This window comes from Haliaeetus albicilla, chromosome 20, assembly GCF_947461875.1.
Source record: "Haliaeetus albicilla chromosome 20, bHalAlb1.1, whole genome shotgun sequence".
NCBI lineage: Eukaryota > Metazoa > Chordata > Aves > Accipitriformes > Accipitridae > Haliaeetus > Haliaeetus albicilla.
Genome location: NC_091502.1, coordinates 26754335 through 26770274, shown reverse-complemented (window position 1 = coordinate 26770274; position 15940 = coordinate 26754335). Strand labels below are relative to the sequence as shown.

Here is a 15940-nt window from a genome sequence, read left to right as displayed (position 1 = left end):
GGGGTGCCCGGGGGTGCCCGGGGGTGCCGCGGTGCCGGTGCCCGGCGGGGCTCGTCTCGCTCCGATCAAAGGCGCCTCCTTTAGGGAAAGCCGAGGAGTTTGTTTGTTGGTATTAAAGGCGGAGATGGGGGGGGGGGGGGGGGGGGGGAATGGGGGGGGGATCCGCAGGGTGGTGGGGTTTTTTTTTTTTAATTATTATTATTTTCCCACTTTTTTTCTTTTTTTTTTTTTTTTTTTGGGTGTTTTAGGAAATTCCTCGGCGGCGGGAGGGCGGAGGGACGGCGGGCGGGGAGGGGGTGCGGGAGCCGCAGGTTTAACCCCTACCTCCCTGCAGCCTGGCCGGGGCTCCGCGGTCAAGGGGGGGGGGGGGGGTGTTGGAAGGACCTGCCGGGCTGGACCCCGTCCTGGGGTGCTACCAGCCGGGAGGTGACACTGGTGGGATATATCACCCCCCCCTCAGAAGGGCCGGCCGCACCCCTTCTCCCTGTTAAACCCCACCTGGACACCCGGCTCTGAGATGCTTGAGCCCCCCCCCCCCCGGGAGAGGTTTAAACCCCCACGCTGGGGCTGAGCCCACGCAGATGCATCTACCCCAGCCCGGGGCAAAGCCGGCCCTGTCCCAGCCCTGAGCACCCCACGCTCCGAGTGGGGCAAAGCAGAAATCTGGGCTGCAGCCTCCCCTCCCAGGGCTCCGCTTTACCACCGAGATCCCCCAGTGCCCCGAGTCCTTTCCCAGTAAATCCCAGTTCCCTTCCCAGTGCCGTGGATGGGCTCCTGTCTCCCTGGGGCAATGGGGCGCGGGGTGCAGCTAGCCCCCCCCATACATGCAGCAAGCAAGACAAAGCGGTTGAGTTCACTCTCCCCACCAGCTGCTTTACATTCCTCCAGCTGCATAAAGCCATCTTAAATGACCAGCGTAGCCCCTGCCTGCAGGAACACACCCCCCCCCCCCCCGGCCCCAAACCACAATCCCAAATCTTCCCTTCCATCACCCCCAGCAGAGCAGAGAGAGCAGCGCTCGCACCTCAGCCACCCTTCGTCTGCACAGCATGGAGCTGCTGGGCATGAAACACCATCGGTTTGAAAGCCACCGGTCACGCAGTCACCCCTGGAGAAGCCACCTCGCTTCCAGACACGTTGACCCTGTCCCCACTGCTCCCCAAATCCTGCATGAAGTGGTCCAGCTCTGGCTGCCAGCCCTGCTCTGCCTGCCTGTGGGGCCCCGCTTTCTGCTTCCAGGACCCTCGTGGAGAAGTTGGGCGGCACTGGATCCTCCCTGAGCAGCCGTGTCCACTCAGCAGCGCTGCTTCCCATGGCCAGAATAACCCAGGGCCACCAGTTTATCATGGAGATGAGTTCCTGCAGTTTCCTTAGACCCCTAAGGCCAGATCTGGCACGGTTTTTTTACCCATTTCCCCTGCTCCACCTTCACAACTCATACTTCCAGGGGTGCTTAGAGCAAGACACTTTATTAGCACAAGAAATACAGGCTTTAACACAGTGCTGAACACCTTCATGCCCATGTTCCCCCATTGGGCAGGCTTGGATGGATGTCCCAGACCTCGCAGGAGCCCTGGACTTCTCCTTTGCAAATGGCTTCACCTCTACACCACAGGGTCTCTCTCTCTTCCCCTCATCTCTTCAATTTCCTCGCACCACTGGCCAGGGAGAGACTGTCATCACCTGCGATCGCTTTGGCACCAGCTGACCAGAGAAGATCTCCATCAGCCAAGTTATTCTTTATTTTCCTCCATTAATTCAGGCTTGAGATCAGGCTTTTCAGGGTGTGAGACCTTTGTGCCCGATGCCAACCCACTTGAGAGTGGCACCAAGCCCCCAGTCTGTCAACAGCTCCAAGGGATCCCCAAACCCATAATCCCAGTCACACCAGCCACGTGTCTCATTTGGCTTGGAGAGGAGAGCAGTCAAGGGGAATTTCTGCAGCAAAACCTCTTCTTTCCATCCATCTCTTCTTTCCGTCTGGCCCTAGCCCTGCCCCAGGAGCCAGACACATCCCCCTGTACCAAACCACATCTGCAGGTGCCTGTTCCTGGAGCTGGATATGAGAGGGGAAAATCTCCTTTGTAATAAAAAACCTGGTTTAACAACAGTTGAAATCATCTTTGTTATTTTCTCTTTAAGCTGCTGAGCCTGAGCACAAGAAGTCAAGATGCATTTCTGAACCCGTGTGGGCTGGACACATCTTTCAGGAAGAAGGTGGCAATCACCAAACCATGGCTAGCAAGTGCAGACAAGTCCTCACCCCTCCTTGGCTCTCTGGTACAGGAATATCTGTGATCCTCAAGGAGCACAGCCCTGTGCGCAGAGCAGGAGACAGAGCTGGGTCATCTGCAGGGATCCTCACAGGTCTACTTGTTTACAAGCTCTAAAAAGAATTTTACTGCTTGGTGCCCTCCCCTGGGAATTGTGAGCATGACTCTGCAGAAGGACCAAGTCACTACAGGGGAACGTAAGAGCCCATAACCCAGGGCTGCTCTGCACATCATCTGGCACCCACCGTCTACAGAAAGCACAAGCAGTACCGTTGCTGTTGCATTTCAGGGCTAACCAGAGCAATCCTGACATGACCACACACCTTCAAGACAAACTACAAAGCTGTTTTTTACAGAAGGCAGCAACATGCCTTGTGGATTACAATATCTGATGTGTCAGAGCAACCCAAAGCCTGGGATGGCCCACGCTGCCCACTTCTCCTCTGAGCAATGGGTTGGCACCCCTGCAGCCTCCATGTAGGTCTGGGACAGGGATGACCTATGCTGTGGTTGGAGGACCTGCATTTTTTCCCCAACTTACAGTCCCCACTGTGTTATCGGTGTGCTGACAGCTCCATGCCTCCATGCAGAGCAGATTCACACCGGCCAGTTTCAATTTACCTTATGGTCCCAGCTTCTCACCATCTAACGCAGCTTCCCTTCTTTCACTGCTCCATTCATTTCCAACTCCCTGCAGATTTTGCTAGCAATGCTCCTCTATTTTCTTCTCATGCCTTGATAAAGATATTAAAGGGGTTTGGGTAAACAGCAGGCTCCTTCCAGCTCCTACCAGGAACAGCCAGTACCTCCTCTCCCAGCTCTTCCCTTGAACAGGGCAGACTTGAAAAGCCCATTTGTAGCATAGATCTGCGGGCAAGTCATGAAAATGCTTAGAAAAATGGGGACGTGAAGCCCAAGTCAATGAAGTCATTTTGCATTTCTGCTGTAACAGCAACAGCTGAACTCAGGGCTGTAGATCCTGGCCCCACATCAGGGCTAAAACTTATGGGAAAGTTCAGCCATGTCCTAAGCGCAGACCCAGGAAATAAAGGCCAGCGTTGTCAGGAGCAAGGTGCTGTGTTACATCTCTGTTGCATCTCATAAAGAATATATTCACCCTTTGGCAAAAATGAGGCTCTTTATCATCATCTGCGAAGGGATTTGGCTGACAGTTCGATACTGCCAACATCAATCCATCTGTGATCATGAATCAGGCTCCAAAAACCATGGGATTGGCTTGCAAATAATAAAACTTGGGTCCTTTTTATTTGCCTTCTGGTTCCTGAGCCTTTAGGTCAAACTTGCTTCATGTTTTCTGGGCAACTGAGAAGAGGAGATGATTCCTTTTTTTAATTTTTTTTTAATGAAAACTGAGATTCTCCTACAAACTACTGAATAAACAGCATGGGCTCCAATAACATCCCCCACCACGCAAGCCTCGTGGCAGGATCGTGAGCTGGCCAGACTGCAGGCTGGAGGAGCTGGCTGCACACTGTACTTTTCCCTGGAAGTTTGTAGCCCAATATCCCTGACGCTTGATCCGGCGCGCATCTGGGGGCCAGGAGAAATGCACATGCGAGGGCTGCCAGCTGCAGGTGATGGAGCTGGAAACCTGCAGGACTGTGAACCGTTGCAAGCCGGACTAAAGAAATCCGGCTGCAAGAGTGAGTCCTGTCCTGGGGACAGAGGAGCTGCTGCCTCACTTGACACCGGGCTGCAAAAACACGTAGCCTGATGTGGTTTCTTCTGCCCCAGCATGAAGGCTGCCTGTCCCAGGGAATGCAGCAGTAAATCCTGATTATCAGTCATCCCACAGTGAAAAACACAGTCCTCGTTCAAGCCCCGCAGCCAGCCAACCCCACCAACCCTCAGCCAGCTACACAATCCAAGCTGGCACCAACATCCTTTCATCAAGCGGGTAAAATCACCTCCCATGAGTGGATTCTGCTTTTTTTTTTTCTTTCAAACACGGGCTGTGGCATGAGACCCTGAACAAAACCATCACAGCCTCATGGGAACTGAAGCTGGCAGGAGGACAGATGTGCTGGCACATGAATTTGGGGTTGCTCAAAGCAGAGGCAAGATTCCTGCTGTAAATCCATAGTCTTCCTCCATCCCCGTTGATGATTAGTGACCATGTCCTTTATTTTTGGCATGCTTTCAAGGAGGACTCGATGCATCCTGCATCAGCATGCCAGAGGCCCAGGCTAGAGTCAGTGGAGATGGAGCCCTCCCATCCCAATGAGACGGACATGAAATGGGATGATGCCTCTCCACCATAGTCCACAGTGTATGGCTAAATTGAGCAAAACCCAAATTTTCTTTGTGCTGCAACTTCACAAAACTCCCATCCTATGCTTGGAGCTTCGTGGGTTTTCTCTCCTCACCTGGGGATTTCAAAGCGGGTTCATGCCACTTGTGCAGAGACACACAAGCTCACAGTACCTCCCCAGCTGCTGGCTCCAGCCCAGCCTCCCAGGAGGGCACAACTCATATCTTCAAAGTCCCCAAAGAGCAGAAGACATGCCACCGACACTGGCAGCCCGGCCTGAGTCCTGCTGCAGAGTTCAAACAGGACTGAGGCACAGCCCCGACTGATCCCCTCCATCTGCTTTCCCACACCACCTTGTTTCAGTGGTCTTTATCCCTCCTTCCCTCTGCCCTCCTTAAGGAGGGCTCTTCTCACCTTTGTCACTTCTATGTTGCACCACCATTGTGCTCTCTCTCTGCAGAAGGATGTTGTCCTGCTAGGAGAGCATCAGCCACAAGCTGGATACCCTGGAAATGCTTTCTATTGGACTTTTTCCTATTTGTCTCTCTTTTTGGCCTTTCCAGCAGGCAGCAGCTATGAATTCTTCTCCATATCCAAAAGCGGCCACCACAGAGAAGTCAGTCTCCTCCACCCTTCAAAGCCTTGAGCCCACACATGGGTTGAGCAGGACTGTAAGACTCCCACTCCTGGCCCATCCTGCTCAACAGCCCTCCTCCCTGCAGGCACAAAAGCCACCAGGAGGTAGAGAGGGACATTTGGATAATTGGGGCTGGTGGCTTGGGTGGCTCCATTCTCTGCTGGTCCCTCAGGGCACCATGCAGAGATGGACAGCTGGATGGGGAGGCAAAACATCTCTCTCTGCAGCTTTGCAGAGTCAATCTTGCTTCCCTGCACAATGCCCCAGGAGCTCCTCTCACCACTGGCTCTGCAGTTCTGATTGGGGTGGGAAGAGGAGAGCTGGCAAGGATCCTTCAGGCTGAGCCTTGGCCTGGTTTTATGCTGTTCCTTCTCCTGCATTAAACCAGTGGTGGAGTAATGCTGCAATTCAGAGCAGTGAAACCACAGGAGAGAAGCTACCTCATTGTCACGACTGACGGTGTAACCCTTGAACTCCTCGCTGGGCTTGCTGCAGCCTCCTCCGCAGCCTGTCTCCTGTGCCACCCCGACCAAGGGCCTGGCTTTGGTTCAGTGATGGCAGGAGATGTGCCTCCAAGCTAGAAGTCAGCACTGAATGTCTCCTGGAGCTGCAAGGAGACACCTCACCTGCAAGCAGCCAGCACCTCCTCATGACACAGCAGCTCAGGGAAGCTGCCTCTGGCTGCAATTCCAATACAAACGTTACTTTACCCAGCATCTGATTTCCTGCTCCCATCCTGATGAGTGATTAACACCAGCAAGAGCTCTTTCTGAAGGTCTCTTGAAGGCAACTGTGTTTGGGGGACATTCAAGCAGAGCATTCACTGTGGAGCAGTCCCGGAGATTGCTCTGCCCAATGGACCACATGAGAAACTCAGCCTCACTCAAGAGCTTTATCACGTCTCATACCACACCTCGAGCTACAAAGACTGTCTACAGAGGACATTACCTCTCCTGAGGACATCACCTTACCTCTCCTGACTCCTGCTCTGGGGAAAAGGAGGAGCAGCCTTTTCATCTATCACCCTACAGTGATCTAATGACCTGCAGGGCTTGTGCTGGAGGCAACATAATTTGTTACAGCACCTTGAATGCAAAGTGTGTTCCCAAGGGCTTTGTGGAGTTGGAACAGGATCCAGTCAAACCCTGGGTGACCACATGCCAGCTCGGGGTTGCCAGCATCTGAGAGTGTCTGTTCCCCATGCAAACAGCCGTAACTACCACACAATAAATAGTCTATACTCAGCAGTATAGGGAGGACAGTCAGTAAAAGATTCCCCTCCAGGGATGGAGATCAGCAACCAAATAAGAGGGAGCGGTTAAGAGAGGCCAGGCAAAGCAAAGGAGAAGGACAGAGAGGAAAAATGGGGGAGCACAGTCCCATGGGCCTGTCCATATCTCCTGTATCCACCGTGACACATCCCCACCTGCACCCCATGGCAAGTGTCTGGCCAGGGCCGGCATCGTCACTGGGAGGACCACAAAAAGAAATGGTGCTGGCAAGACCCTGCCAGCTCCTCAGGAGAGGTGAGCAGCAGAGAAATGTTCCCTGGCAGGCTGACCAAGGCAGAGGTTTTGGCTTGGGGTGGCAGGATGCGAGGCTGGAGCCTTGCACGGGCTTAGGATACCCTCTGCAGGCCAGCGCTGAGCTCCGCACATCTCGAGTTGTAGAATCACAGAATGGTTTGGGTTAGAAGGGACATTTAAAGATCATCTAGTCCAACCCCCTGCCATGGGCAGGGGCACCTTCCACTAGACCAGGTTGCCCAAAGCCCCATCCAACCTGGCCTTGAACACTGCCAGGGATGGGGCAGCCACAACCTCTCTGGGCAACCTGTGCCAGTGCCTCACCACCCTCACTGTAAAGAATTTCTTCCTTGTGTCCAACCTAAACCTGCCATCTTTCAGTTTAAAACCTCTGCCCCTTGCAGGGGTTTGGGTTGAAAGACAAGCTGGAGACACAGCAACCAAGTTCTGTCCGGGCTGGGCTGGATGCGCAGTCGTGATTTGGGGGAATATCTGGCAGAGATCCCCTTCCAAATCCACTGTCGCTAGGACCTCTGCAGAGAGCTAAAGCTCTGCACGGCGGCTTGTCCCATGAGTGGCTTTGGTGGGGAACTGTCTCCCCTTCCCATGTTCTCTGTCCCTCCCTGAGGGCTCCCCAGGCCCCAGCTCCTAAGTCAGGCTGATTCTGGGGAGCTGGCAGCTTTGTGGGAGGCCTGGGCAACTGTGGGAATAACGCACCCCATCTGACTCTGTCTAGCAGCAGCATCGACAGGACAGGTACCCAAGTTTCTGGATTAAGTCCAGTCCCAGCACCAAACCGCTGCCTCCTTCACATCATCATTCATCTTAATAAAGTCACTCCAATTTTTTTTTTCTTTCCTGGAGATTAGGTTTTTTGTCAACCGGCATTTTGTGGATCCCCACAACAGCGAGGATCAATGCACTGATATCATTTTAGTCATTCAACAGCTAAATTAGAAACAACTAAAGATAGAAGTGTGGGTGAGATATAGCAAGTAAATGATAACCCCTAGCAAGTTCCTGGCACACATTTAGAGGCTGTTTCTTGGGCACAGATCTTCCCTTCCTCTCTCCGACCATGGGTGTTTCAAGGAGGCCCAAAGGCGTGGGGCTTCACCTCTGTCTCTGCAGCCACATTTTCTCTGCTGCCAACCCAATGTCTAGGGTAGACGAGAGCCTTCATCAGAGAGGGACCTGACACTAAAATATGGTGAAAAAACAGACTGTTTTAGTGCCCCAGCAAATAAATGAAAAGCAGAAGAGAAGCACAAGAGATTTCCATAGCAACCAGTGTAGAGGCTCTGCCTCCTCCGATTCACCTTCCCTGCACACAGATAATCCAGGGGTGCTGGTATGATCACTGACCCCGCTCGGAAAGGGATGGCCTTAAAGGAGGTGCGGTGAGCATGTGATGGAGCCAGGCAGACAGAAATCCCCTGCACCAGCTCCTTCGCCAAAGCAAGCACCAAGATCCTCTGAAGGGAGGGGGATTCTGAACCTAAGGCTTGCTTAAAAATGCCCCCCAAAAATCATTTCTTCAAGCTGATTCAAGCCCCTGAGTGTAGAAACATGGAAAGCCAAGTCATGCTCTCAGAGTCCTACGTACAACCGCTATCAGGGTGACATCCAGCCCAAGCACTACTAACATCTGTGTGTCAGGCAATACACAAAAAGAGGAGAGCTCCATTTGACTTTAAAATAAACCACACACAGACTTGATGCACCTTTGTTCTTCCCAGGAAAAAACAAAAAAACAAAAAAAACAAAACCACCACACATAAAGTCACCCTGGCCAAGCCGAGGGCTAAGAACGAAGTTCTTGCACACCTGAACAAGAACCTGGTAGAAAACAGTGTCCTGGGGGAAGCTGCTGAAGCAGCCAGGCTGGAAAGCACAGAGAGTGGAGGGGCAGCAACCAGGGGGCTTCAAAGCAGGACTGTGGCTGGGGCAGCCCTGTGAGAAGAAACATGTTTTCTGAGCTGCACTGTTGTTTGAGATTTCTTCTTCTACTTATCATAAAGATATGTAACAGAAACAAATACTTGTTCAGACAGGATGGTGGGTAGGGGCAGACATCCCAGAGGGACCAGGCAAATCCCAGGCTTAAGTTTCAATAAGAGAAATTCAGACAAAAGTGTGAGATACTAAAAGATTGGGACTGGTCATTTGGGAAGGCTTCAGGGTCCTCACTGCTGGAGACCTTTGAGAAGAGGATGAGCGTACCTGTCAGCAGTGGTGAGATGGCCAGGCCTCCTGCCTGCACCGGTGCTGTGCATCTCCCACTCCTCACATTTAACACCCCAACAAGCCGTCAACCAACCTCACGAGCCTGCATGCAGCCTCACTCACACCAGGCCAGCTCGGAGGTGTGCTGGTGGGCTTTCCAAGCAGATATCCCTCTCAGACTCATCATGAGGAACCCAGATTTTGAAGCAATTTAGGTGTCTGAGACAGAGATAGGCACCGGGTGGGATTTTGACAGCATGGAGGCAGTGGCAGCAAGGTGCTCAGCATGGCCACCCTTGCATACCCACCCGCTCCCACTCCTTCCCAGAGTGCCATGTCATTTGTGGTACATGTCACAGCAATTTGTGGCTCTACAGACAGAGCCTGCAGCTGCTAACAAATTAAACAGTCCTTACCCAGGCTAAAGTCACACTGTTAAGAGCTTTCGTCCTTCCCAGAGTGGCCACATCTAAACCACTTTTGAAGAATAAGCTGTGGCCCCAGTAACCCCAAAATCATGCCTGTTCGAGACCAAAACTGTGCCAAAGACCTTTCCAACAATTCACTGGGGATGCACCCTGTGCTCACTTGACTAGTACAGATGTGGCCTTAAAGAGCTGGATGGCCGAGGGCAGACCTGACTGGGGTTGGAAGTGATAAGGAGGCTGTTTCCCCCCCCCGCAGTTTCTGGCACAGGGAAGGATAGGGAAAGCCAGGCTTTGGGGTGTAACACAAAGCCCTTCCCTGGGATCTGACTCACCCCGGCCTCAGGGAGCGGGCTGTGCTAAGGTAGCTCCTAGTCTAGACTCCTCTGTTACCAGCCTGAGGCAGGAGGAAGGGATGAGGGTTAACGGGGCCAGCAGAGACACCAAGACAAGAATTATGGGAGATTTATGTCCAACAAAGGAAAAAACCCAACCTTTTCTGATGACAGGGATAGGCTCAGCCAGTCGCCGCACTGAGGGGAGGTGGGTTGCCAGTCCCGGAGGTCTTTAAGAACAGGATGAACAAGCATTGCTCAGGAGTGACTCAGGCTGAGTTGATCCCGCTGCAGGGAAAGGGGGTGACTGAATAACACCTTGGGGACCTTGCCAGCCCGATTTTCCATGAGTCCTGCACCCCCTTGGGCAATGTCGGGACGTGATATCACACGGATCTGAAACTCCACATAGCATTTGTCTTTAATAATCAGCCACTTAGCTTAGTCCCCTGTCACCAGCAACGCAGCAGGGAGGTTTGCATTCCCCCAATTCCTGAGGAAAGCATGTACATCTGGATGCCACAGCTCCTCTCCTCATCTCTTCCCTCCTGGAAGAGAGTCCCTCTACAAACCCTGCCCGGAGGAAGAAGGGGAAAAGGGAAGCCACTGTGAAACAGATCCCAGGAATCTGCTCCTAAAGCAGCTGATAACCCCACAGGCATGGAGCTGGGGTTCGCTGTACACACCAAGCTCATCCCAGCCGACAGCCAGGACCCCCTACTCGTGCCCACGCCTCACTGTCTTGCTTATTTTCAAAGCCTGTTTGCCTGGCTGTTCGCTGCTTCCTTTTCCGTGTCCACCCCACTCTGGATGCATATGCTCTGCTATGCCAGCTCTGTTTTGCAACCTCTTTCCCACAGCCTCCCTTCCCCAAAAAATCCCCATGAAGATTAAATGTGATTCTGCATCTCTTCCTCCGAGGCTCCCCCATAGGATGTGGCACCTCTCAGGAGGAAAATAGTTTAAAGCCTTTCTCTCTCAGTAAAAGCTGTTTGTTAAATTGTCAGCCTGTTCCATGAGCTTTGAAGCTCTCCTCCTCTTTTGCTAATCACTTAATGCTGCAGGCCAAATGCTATCGGTCTTCCTTCAAAAATGACTGTTCCTCATATTAAGCCTCTGAGGAGTACTTGTTAAATGTCGTTAATGAAAATAATCAACTCTGCATCACTAAACCTTCAAATGCTGACAGCAGCAGATGTACAGCAGTGCTGTCCATTCAGCTGCAAGGCTCCGTACAGCACCATAGGCAGGAACACACCTTCGTTAAGATTTTTAGCCCGGTTTCTTAGCTTGGGCCAAGGAGGCCTTGCAGGTCTAATGACTTCTTAATCAGCTGAACCTTTCAACTAGCCTGACGGAAAGATAGAAATCTTAAAGATATTGCACGTCAAAATATTCTGTGCACATGGGAGCTAGGTATAAGAAATGTAAATTAGTGCCTTGCACTAAATGGGGTACATTACTAGACACTGGACAATCCACAAGGAACAGAGCTTCACGGGCTCCATGTGTAAAAGTGCAGCGTTTCAATGATGTGGTTTCCTAAACCTCCCTGCCCCTCACCTCCCAGGAGCTCACACCCTAAATTAGGCAAGAGTAGGACCTGCCCCACCACCTCTTTTGCCCCTCCTCAGAGAGTTATTTAGCAGAAGTGGAAGAATTGAGATTAATTTTAAGTCCCCGTTTCACGCAGCAATAGAAACTGATGGGTTAGGGGTGACCTGAAAGTTTTTGGACACAGTTGTGAGGCTGGGAAGAAGGGGTTAGCCCGAGGCTGCATGTCAGGGATTTGGGTTCCTCCAAACCCCATGGCTGTGGAACTGAGTGCTGCAGCCACCGAGCAAAAACGCTGACTGAATACCTACAAGCAGATATTACCCAGAACGGCTTAGACTAAAGGGTTGGTGTGGTACTGGCCCCTGTGTCCTTGCCAATTTATAACCTGCTGATCTCTGGAGCTCCTGGGTGTTTACAGCCAGCCAGAAAGCTGAATGGGAGTTCTCCACTGCTTGGCCTGTTGGTGTCCGGGTCAAGCTATGCTCAAGAAGCACTGAGGAGTCCAAAAAGGAGCATGTGCTGTGGGTACAAGGAAAAAAAATCTGCAAGTAACAGCAAACCGAGACAGAAAAGGATTGTTAGTACACAGGGATTTTGTGGCATCTTTTTAAAGACCCACCGCTGCATGTTGTTGGAAGACGGTTGAAGGGGAGGCTGGAAGCAGCTGGAGGCAGGCAGAGGGCCATGCGTGCCCCACAGACACGCTCTGGGGCTGCTCAGGGCCCCATTCCAGAGGGAGGGTCTTAAAACCTCTGAGAAACCACAGGGATTTGAAGCAGCTCCGTGAAAACTCAGGCCAGCAGGACCAACCCCAGATTACACCCTTCACCGAAGCATCCGGCAAGGCTGAAATAAAAGAGATCGCACCCACACAGCCAAGTGCGGAGGATCTTCCCCATGGCGGCCCAACAGCCTAGAGAACAGCAGTTCGCTGAAGGAGCACACAGCCACCGTCCTCTACGCCCTTCCCGGGGCGATGGAGGGGACGCGGGCCTCCTTCAGGGCCAGTGCCCCTCCTCATGGGGCCACTCTCCCACCACGCAGCCCCTCACACCGGGACCGGGCTCTGTGAGGGGGCGCAACCGCTTCACCCGCCGACACCTCACGGCTACTGAGTGGACGAGGAAGCGGCCCCCCGCCTTTTATAGCCGGGTCATGAATATTCAACAAGGAGGCGTGGCCGACGCGGAGGCGGGGCCCGCGTGTCCTGACGGGGCGCGGTGCTCCTGAATATCAAGCGGGGGGGGGAGGGGGCGTGCCCCCTTATGAATTATGTGGGTAGTGGGCGGGGCCGCGCGCGCCCCAACGTTCTGTCCCTTCAAAGTGTGAGAAGATGGCGGCGGCGGGCCCCGGCGGCCGGGCCGCGGTGCCGGCGCGGCGGGGGCGGCGGCGGCGTGGGCGGACCGGGGCGGCGGCGGCGGCTGAGGAGGACGAGGTGGTGTTAGCGGTGGCGGATTGCCCGGTATGCCGCCAGGCTCTGGTAGAGGCGGTGACGCCGCCCTGCCGCCACTCGCTTTGCCTCGCCTGTTTCCAACGCTGCCTGCAGGGCCCGGGCCTCTGCTGCCCGCTCTGCCGCAGCCGCCTCTCCACCTGGGCCCGCCGCCAGCAGGCCCGACCCGAGCCCGCCGCGACGACGGCCGCCGGAGGAGGCGGGGAGCAGCGGCCGCCGGACCAAGGTGCGGCGGCGGCGGGCCTGCCCCTCCCCCTCCCCCTCCCCTCCGGTTCCAACCGCCGCCGGCGGCGCGAGGGGAGGCGGGGGGGGGGAGGAGGAGGAGGGAGGGGGGGGCGCGGGGCGCGCGCGGGAGTGGGGGGGGTGGTCTCGGCGCCGAGGGGGGCGGAGCCGGCGCGCGGGAGGGTGCGATGAGCCGGCGGGGGCTCAGCCCCGAGGGGGCGGGGCCGGCTCGGCCTGCCAAGGCGGGGGGGGGGGGAGTGCGATGAGTTTGTGGGGGCTCAGCCCGTCCCTGCGGGGCTAAGCCCACCTTCCTTTGCAGTGGCAGGAGGGGTAGCCCGGACACACACACACACACACACACGTTTCCCCCCCCCCCCGCCATGCCTGGATCAACGTCAGGCTCCCCTTGCCAACAGCATCAGCGATGGGAGGAGGTATGGGGGGGGGGGGGGGGGGGGGAAGCAGGACGGTGCCCCTCTCCATAGAACATCAGCGAGATGGGAGGCGCGAAGGCCGGGTGGGAGCGGGCTGCTGGCAGCGTCTCGCCCCGTTCTCAGCCCCGCGTCTGCTTGAACCCTGAAATGGCGAACGGCCAGTTATTTTTATAATAACGTTGCCCAAAAAGTGAATGGTTACGATGGTGCCCCCCCCTCGGAAGGGCTGGTAAAAGTCGGGCGGGTTTCTGCCGCGTCGAGCGAGGAAAGCTTTTGCGCCGTGGGAAGTGCCGGTCCCTTGTTGACATCAAAAAAAGTCCATCGTTTCTGAGTTCATGGCTTTGTGTCATGCGTTTCCTCCCCATCTCTCAAGCCGCCAGCCTTCCTCAACTTCTAGAAAACCACTCCCTGTGTTTTGTTTAAAATAAATCCTTGTTTGAGCCGGCGGCGTGGCTCTTTGCTGGTGAGAGCTGAGGCGCTGCGGAAGATGCCCACCTTGCTGCTGTCAAAATTCCCGGTGCGCCGGGATCTTCTGCCAGCACCGCGGTGCCTGTTGAACGGAGAGGTGATGCAGCAGCGCTGGCAGAGATCGGCCGCCTCCACTGCACCTACACCAGTGCTTCACCGACGAAGCGATGCTGGTGGGAGCCCTGTAGAGCAGACGAGGCTTTAAGCTATGGATAAACGTCCTTTTAGCCATCCACCCATGCCCTAACCATTCCTTTTTGAGCACGTTACTGGTCTCCCGGTTCGTGCTTGTGTCAGCACCCTCTAATTTGCTGCGGGAAAAATTGGCAGGATGAGCTTAAACAGCTTAAATTGGTGGTTTGAACTAACCCCACTAACCTTTGCTGGAAGCGAATTGGGAAGCCTTCGTGCAGAAGGATTTGCTGAATCAATGAACAGACGGGCTGTCCGGAGGGAGCCGAGCCAAACGGCTGGGAGCAGTTCCTCCTCCCTGGCCCAGCCGGAGGAGGGACAACTGAAACTCCCCGAGTCGATCTCTGCTCCAAGGTAGTTGTGTCAGTCATGCTTAAATATACTCGGCTTCATCCAACCTAGCTTGAATTAGAATATCCAGCCATGCTGCAGGAATGCTTATGCAGTATTGGCTGTATTTTTTTAAGGAAACGTAGTTTCAATTCTCTGCTTGTCTTGAATTGTCTGAGATGTGTATATTTTGCAGCAAGGCATGCGGTCATCTTGTTGATTGTCATTTCCTGCCTGCCTGAACTTCCTAAAGTTCTGGAAGTGTCTTGGAGAGAATCGTGGAATGTCTTGGCACTGAGAAATGTGGGATGTGACCCCCAAACACAGACAGACACCTGCACCTGAGTGTCACCTCGTATGGCTTTGTCATGGGCACTCTAAATTGGGCTAGACTAACCCCTACTTGTGCCATACTCTGGTCGCGTTTCGTACCGCAGACCTTGCTGCTGTAGAGCGGTTGAGTTAACAGCCGATGAGATCAGCTAAAATGAGCTATAATCTTGAATGGCATTCCTACTGCATTTCTAGCCTAGGCTCAAGCTTGTCCTTAAGCAGCACCAGAAGGCTGTGTCACACTGAAAGCTGTGAAGGTAATCGGCCACTTAGGTTGTAAGTTGGGCTAATGGCGTGGAAATCAAAGGTAGTTTATCCATTAAGAGTGGTAACCTACTATTTGCAGAGAGAGACCAGTGGATGTCGTTTATCTCAACATTAGTGAGGCTTATTGGAGAACCACAGAATGGCTGAGGTTGGCAGGGACCTCTGCAGACTGCCTAGTCCAACCCCTGCTCAAAGCAGGGTCAGCAGGAGCAGGTTGCCCAGGACCATGTCCAGTTGGGGTTTGACTGTCTCCAAGGTTTGAGACTCTGTAGCCTCCCTGGGCAAACTGTACTGGTGCTTGACCACCCTGACAGTAAAAAGGTGATTTCCTATGTTAAATGGAATTTCTTGTATTTCAATTTGTGCCCATTTCCTCTCATTCTGTCACTGGGCACCGCTGAGAAGAGCCTGGCTCTCTCTTCTCTGCTGTCTTCTAGCAGGTACTTAAACACATGGGTAAGATCCCCCCAAGCCTTCTCTTCTCCAGGCTGAACAGTCCCAGCTCTCTCAGCCTCCTCTTGTATGTCAGATACTCTAGTCCCTTAATGGTCTTCATGGCCCTTCACTGGTCAAGATAAACAACATCCACTGCTCTCCACTCATCCACTGGGCCAGTCATCTTATCACGGAAGACTACTGCGTTGGTTAAGCATGCTTTCTTTTTCATAAATCCAAGCTGACTACTTCCCAAACACCTCCTTGTCCTTGTCTAGAAGTGGTTTCCAGGAATAGTTGCTCCATCACCTTCCCAGGGATCAAGGTGGAGCTGGCCCTGTCATTCCTCCTCCTTGCCTTTTTTGAAGGGAGGAGTGACATTTGCTTTCTTCCAGGCCTGAAGAACCTCTCCTGATCACCATGACCTTTCAAAGATAATCAAGAGTGGCCTCACAATGACGTTGGCCAGCTCCCTCAGCACTCCTGGGTGCAACCCATTAGGTCCCACGGACTTGTGTATGTCTAATTTGTTTAAATGTTCCCTAACCTGATCCTCCA

The 15940-nt window shown here is 53.8% G+C and overlaps 1 protein-coding gene across 1 annotated transcript in view; it reads left to right on the top strand.

Annotated features, from left to right (window-relative positions):
- The first annotated feature begins 12583 nt into the window (after positions 1-12583).
- RNF169 (ring finger protein 169) overlaps positions 12584-15940 on the top strand; it is a 28476-nt gene continuing 25119 nt past the window's right edge. The window contains exon 1 of the mRNA XM_069808688.1: positions 12584-12927. Coding sequence (XP_069664789.1) covers positions 12585-12927 — 343 coding nt within the window. The 5' untranslated portion in view covers position 12584. The remainder of the gene's footprint in view (positions 12928-15940) is intronic.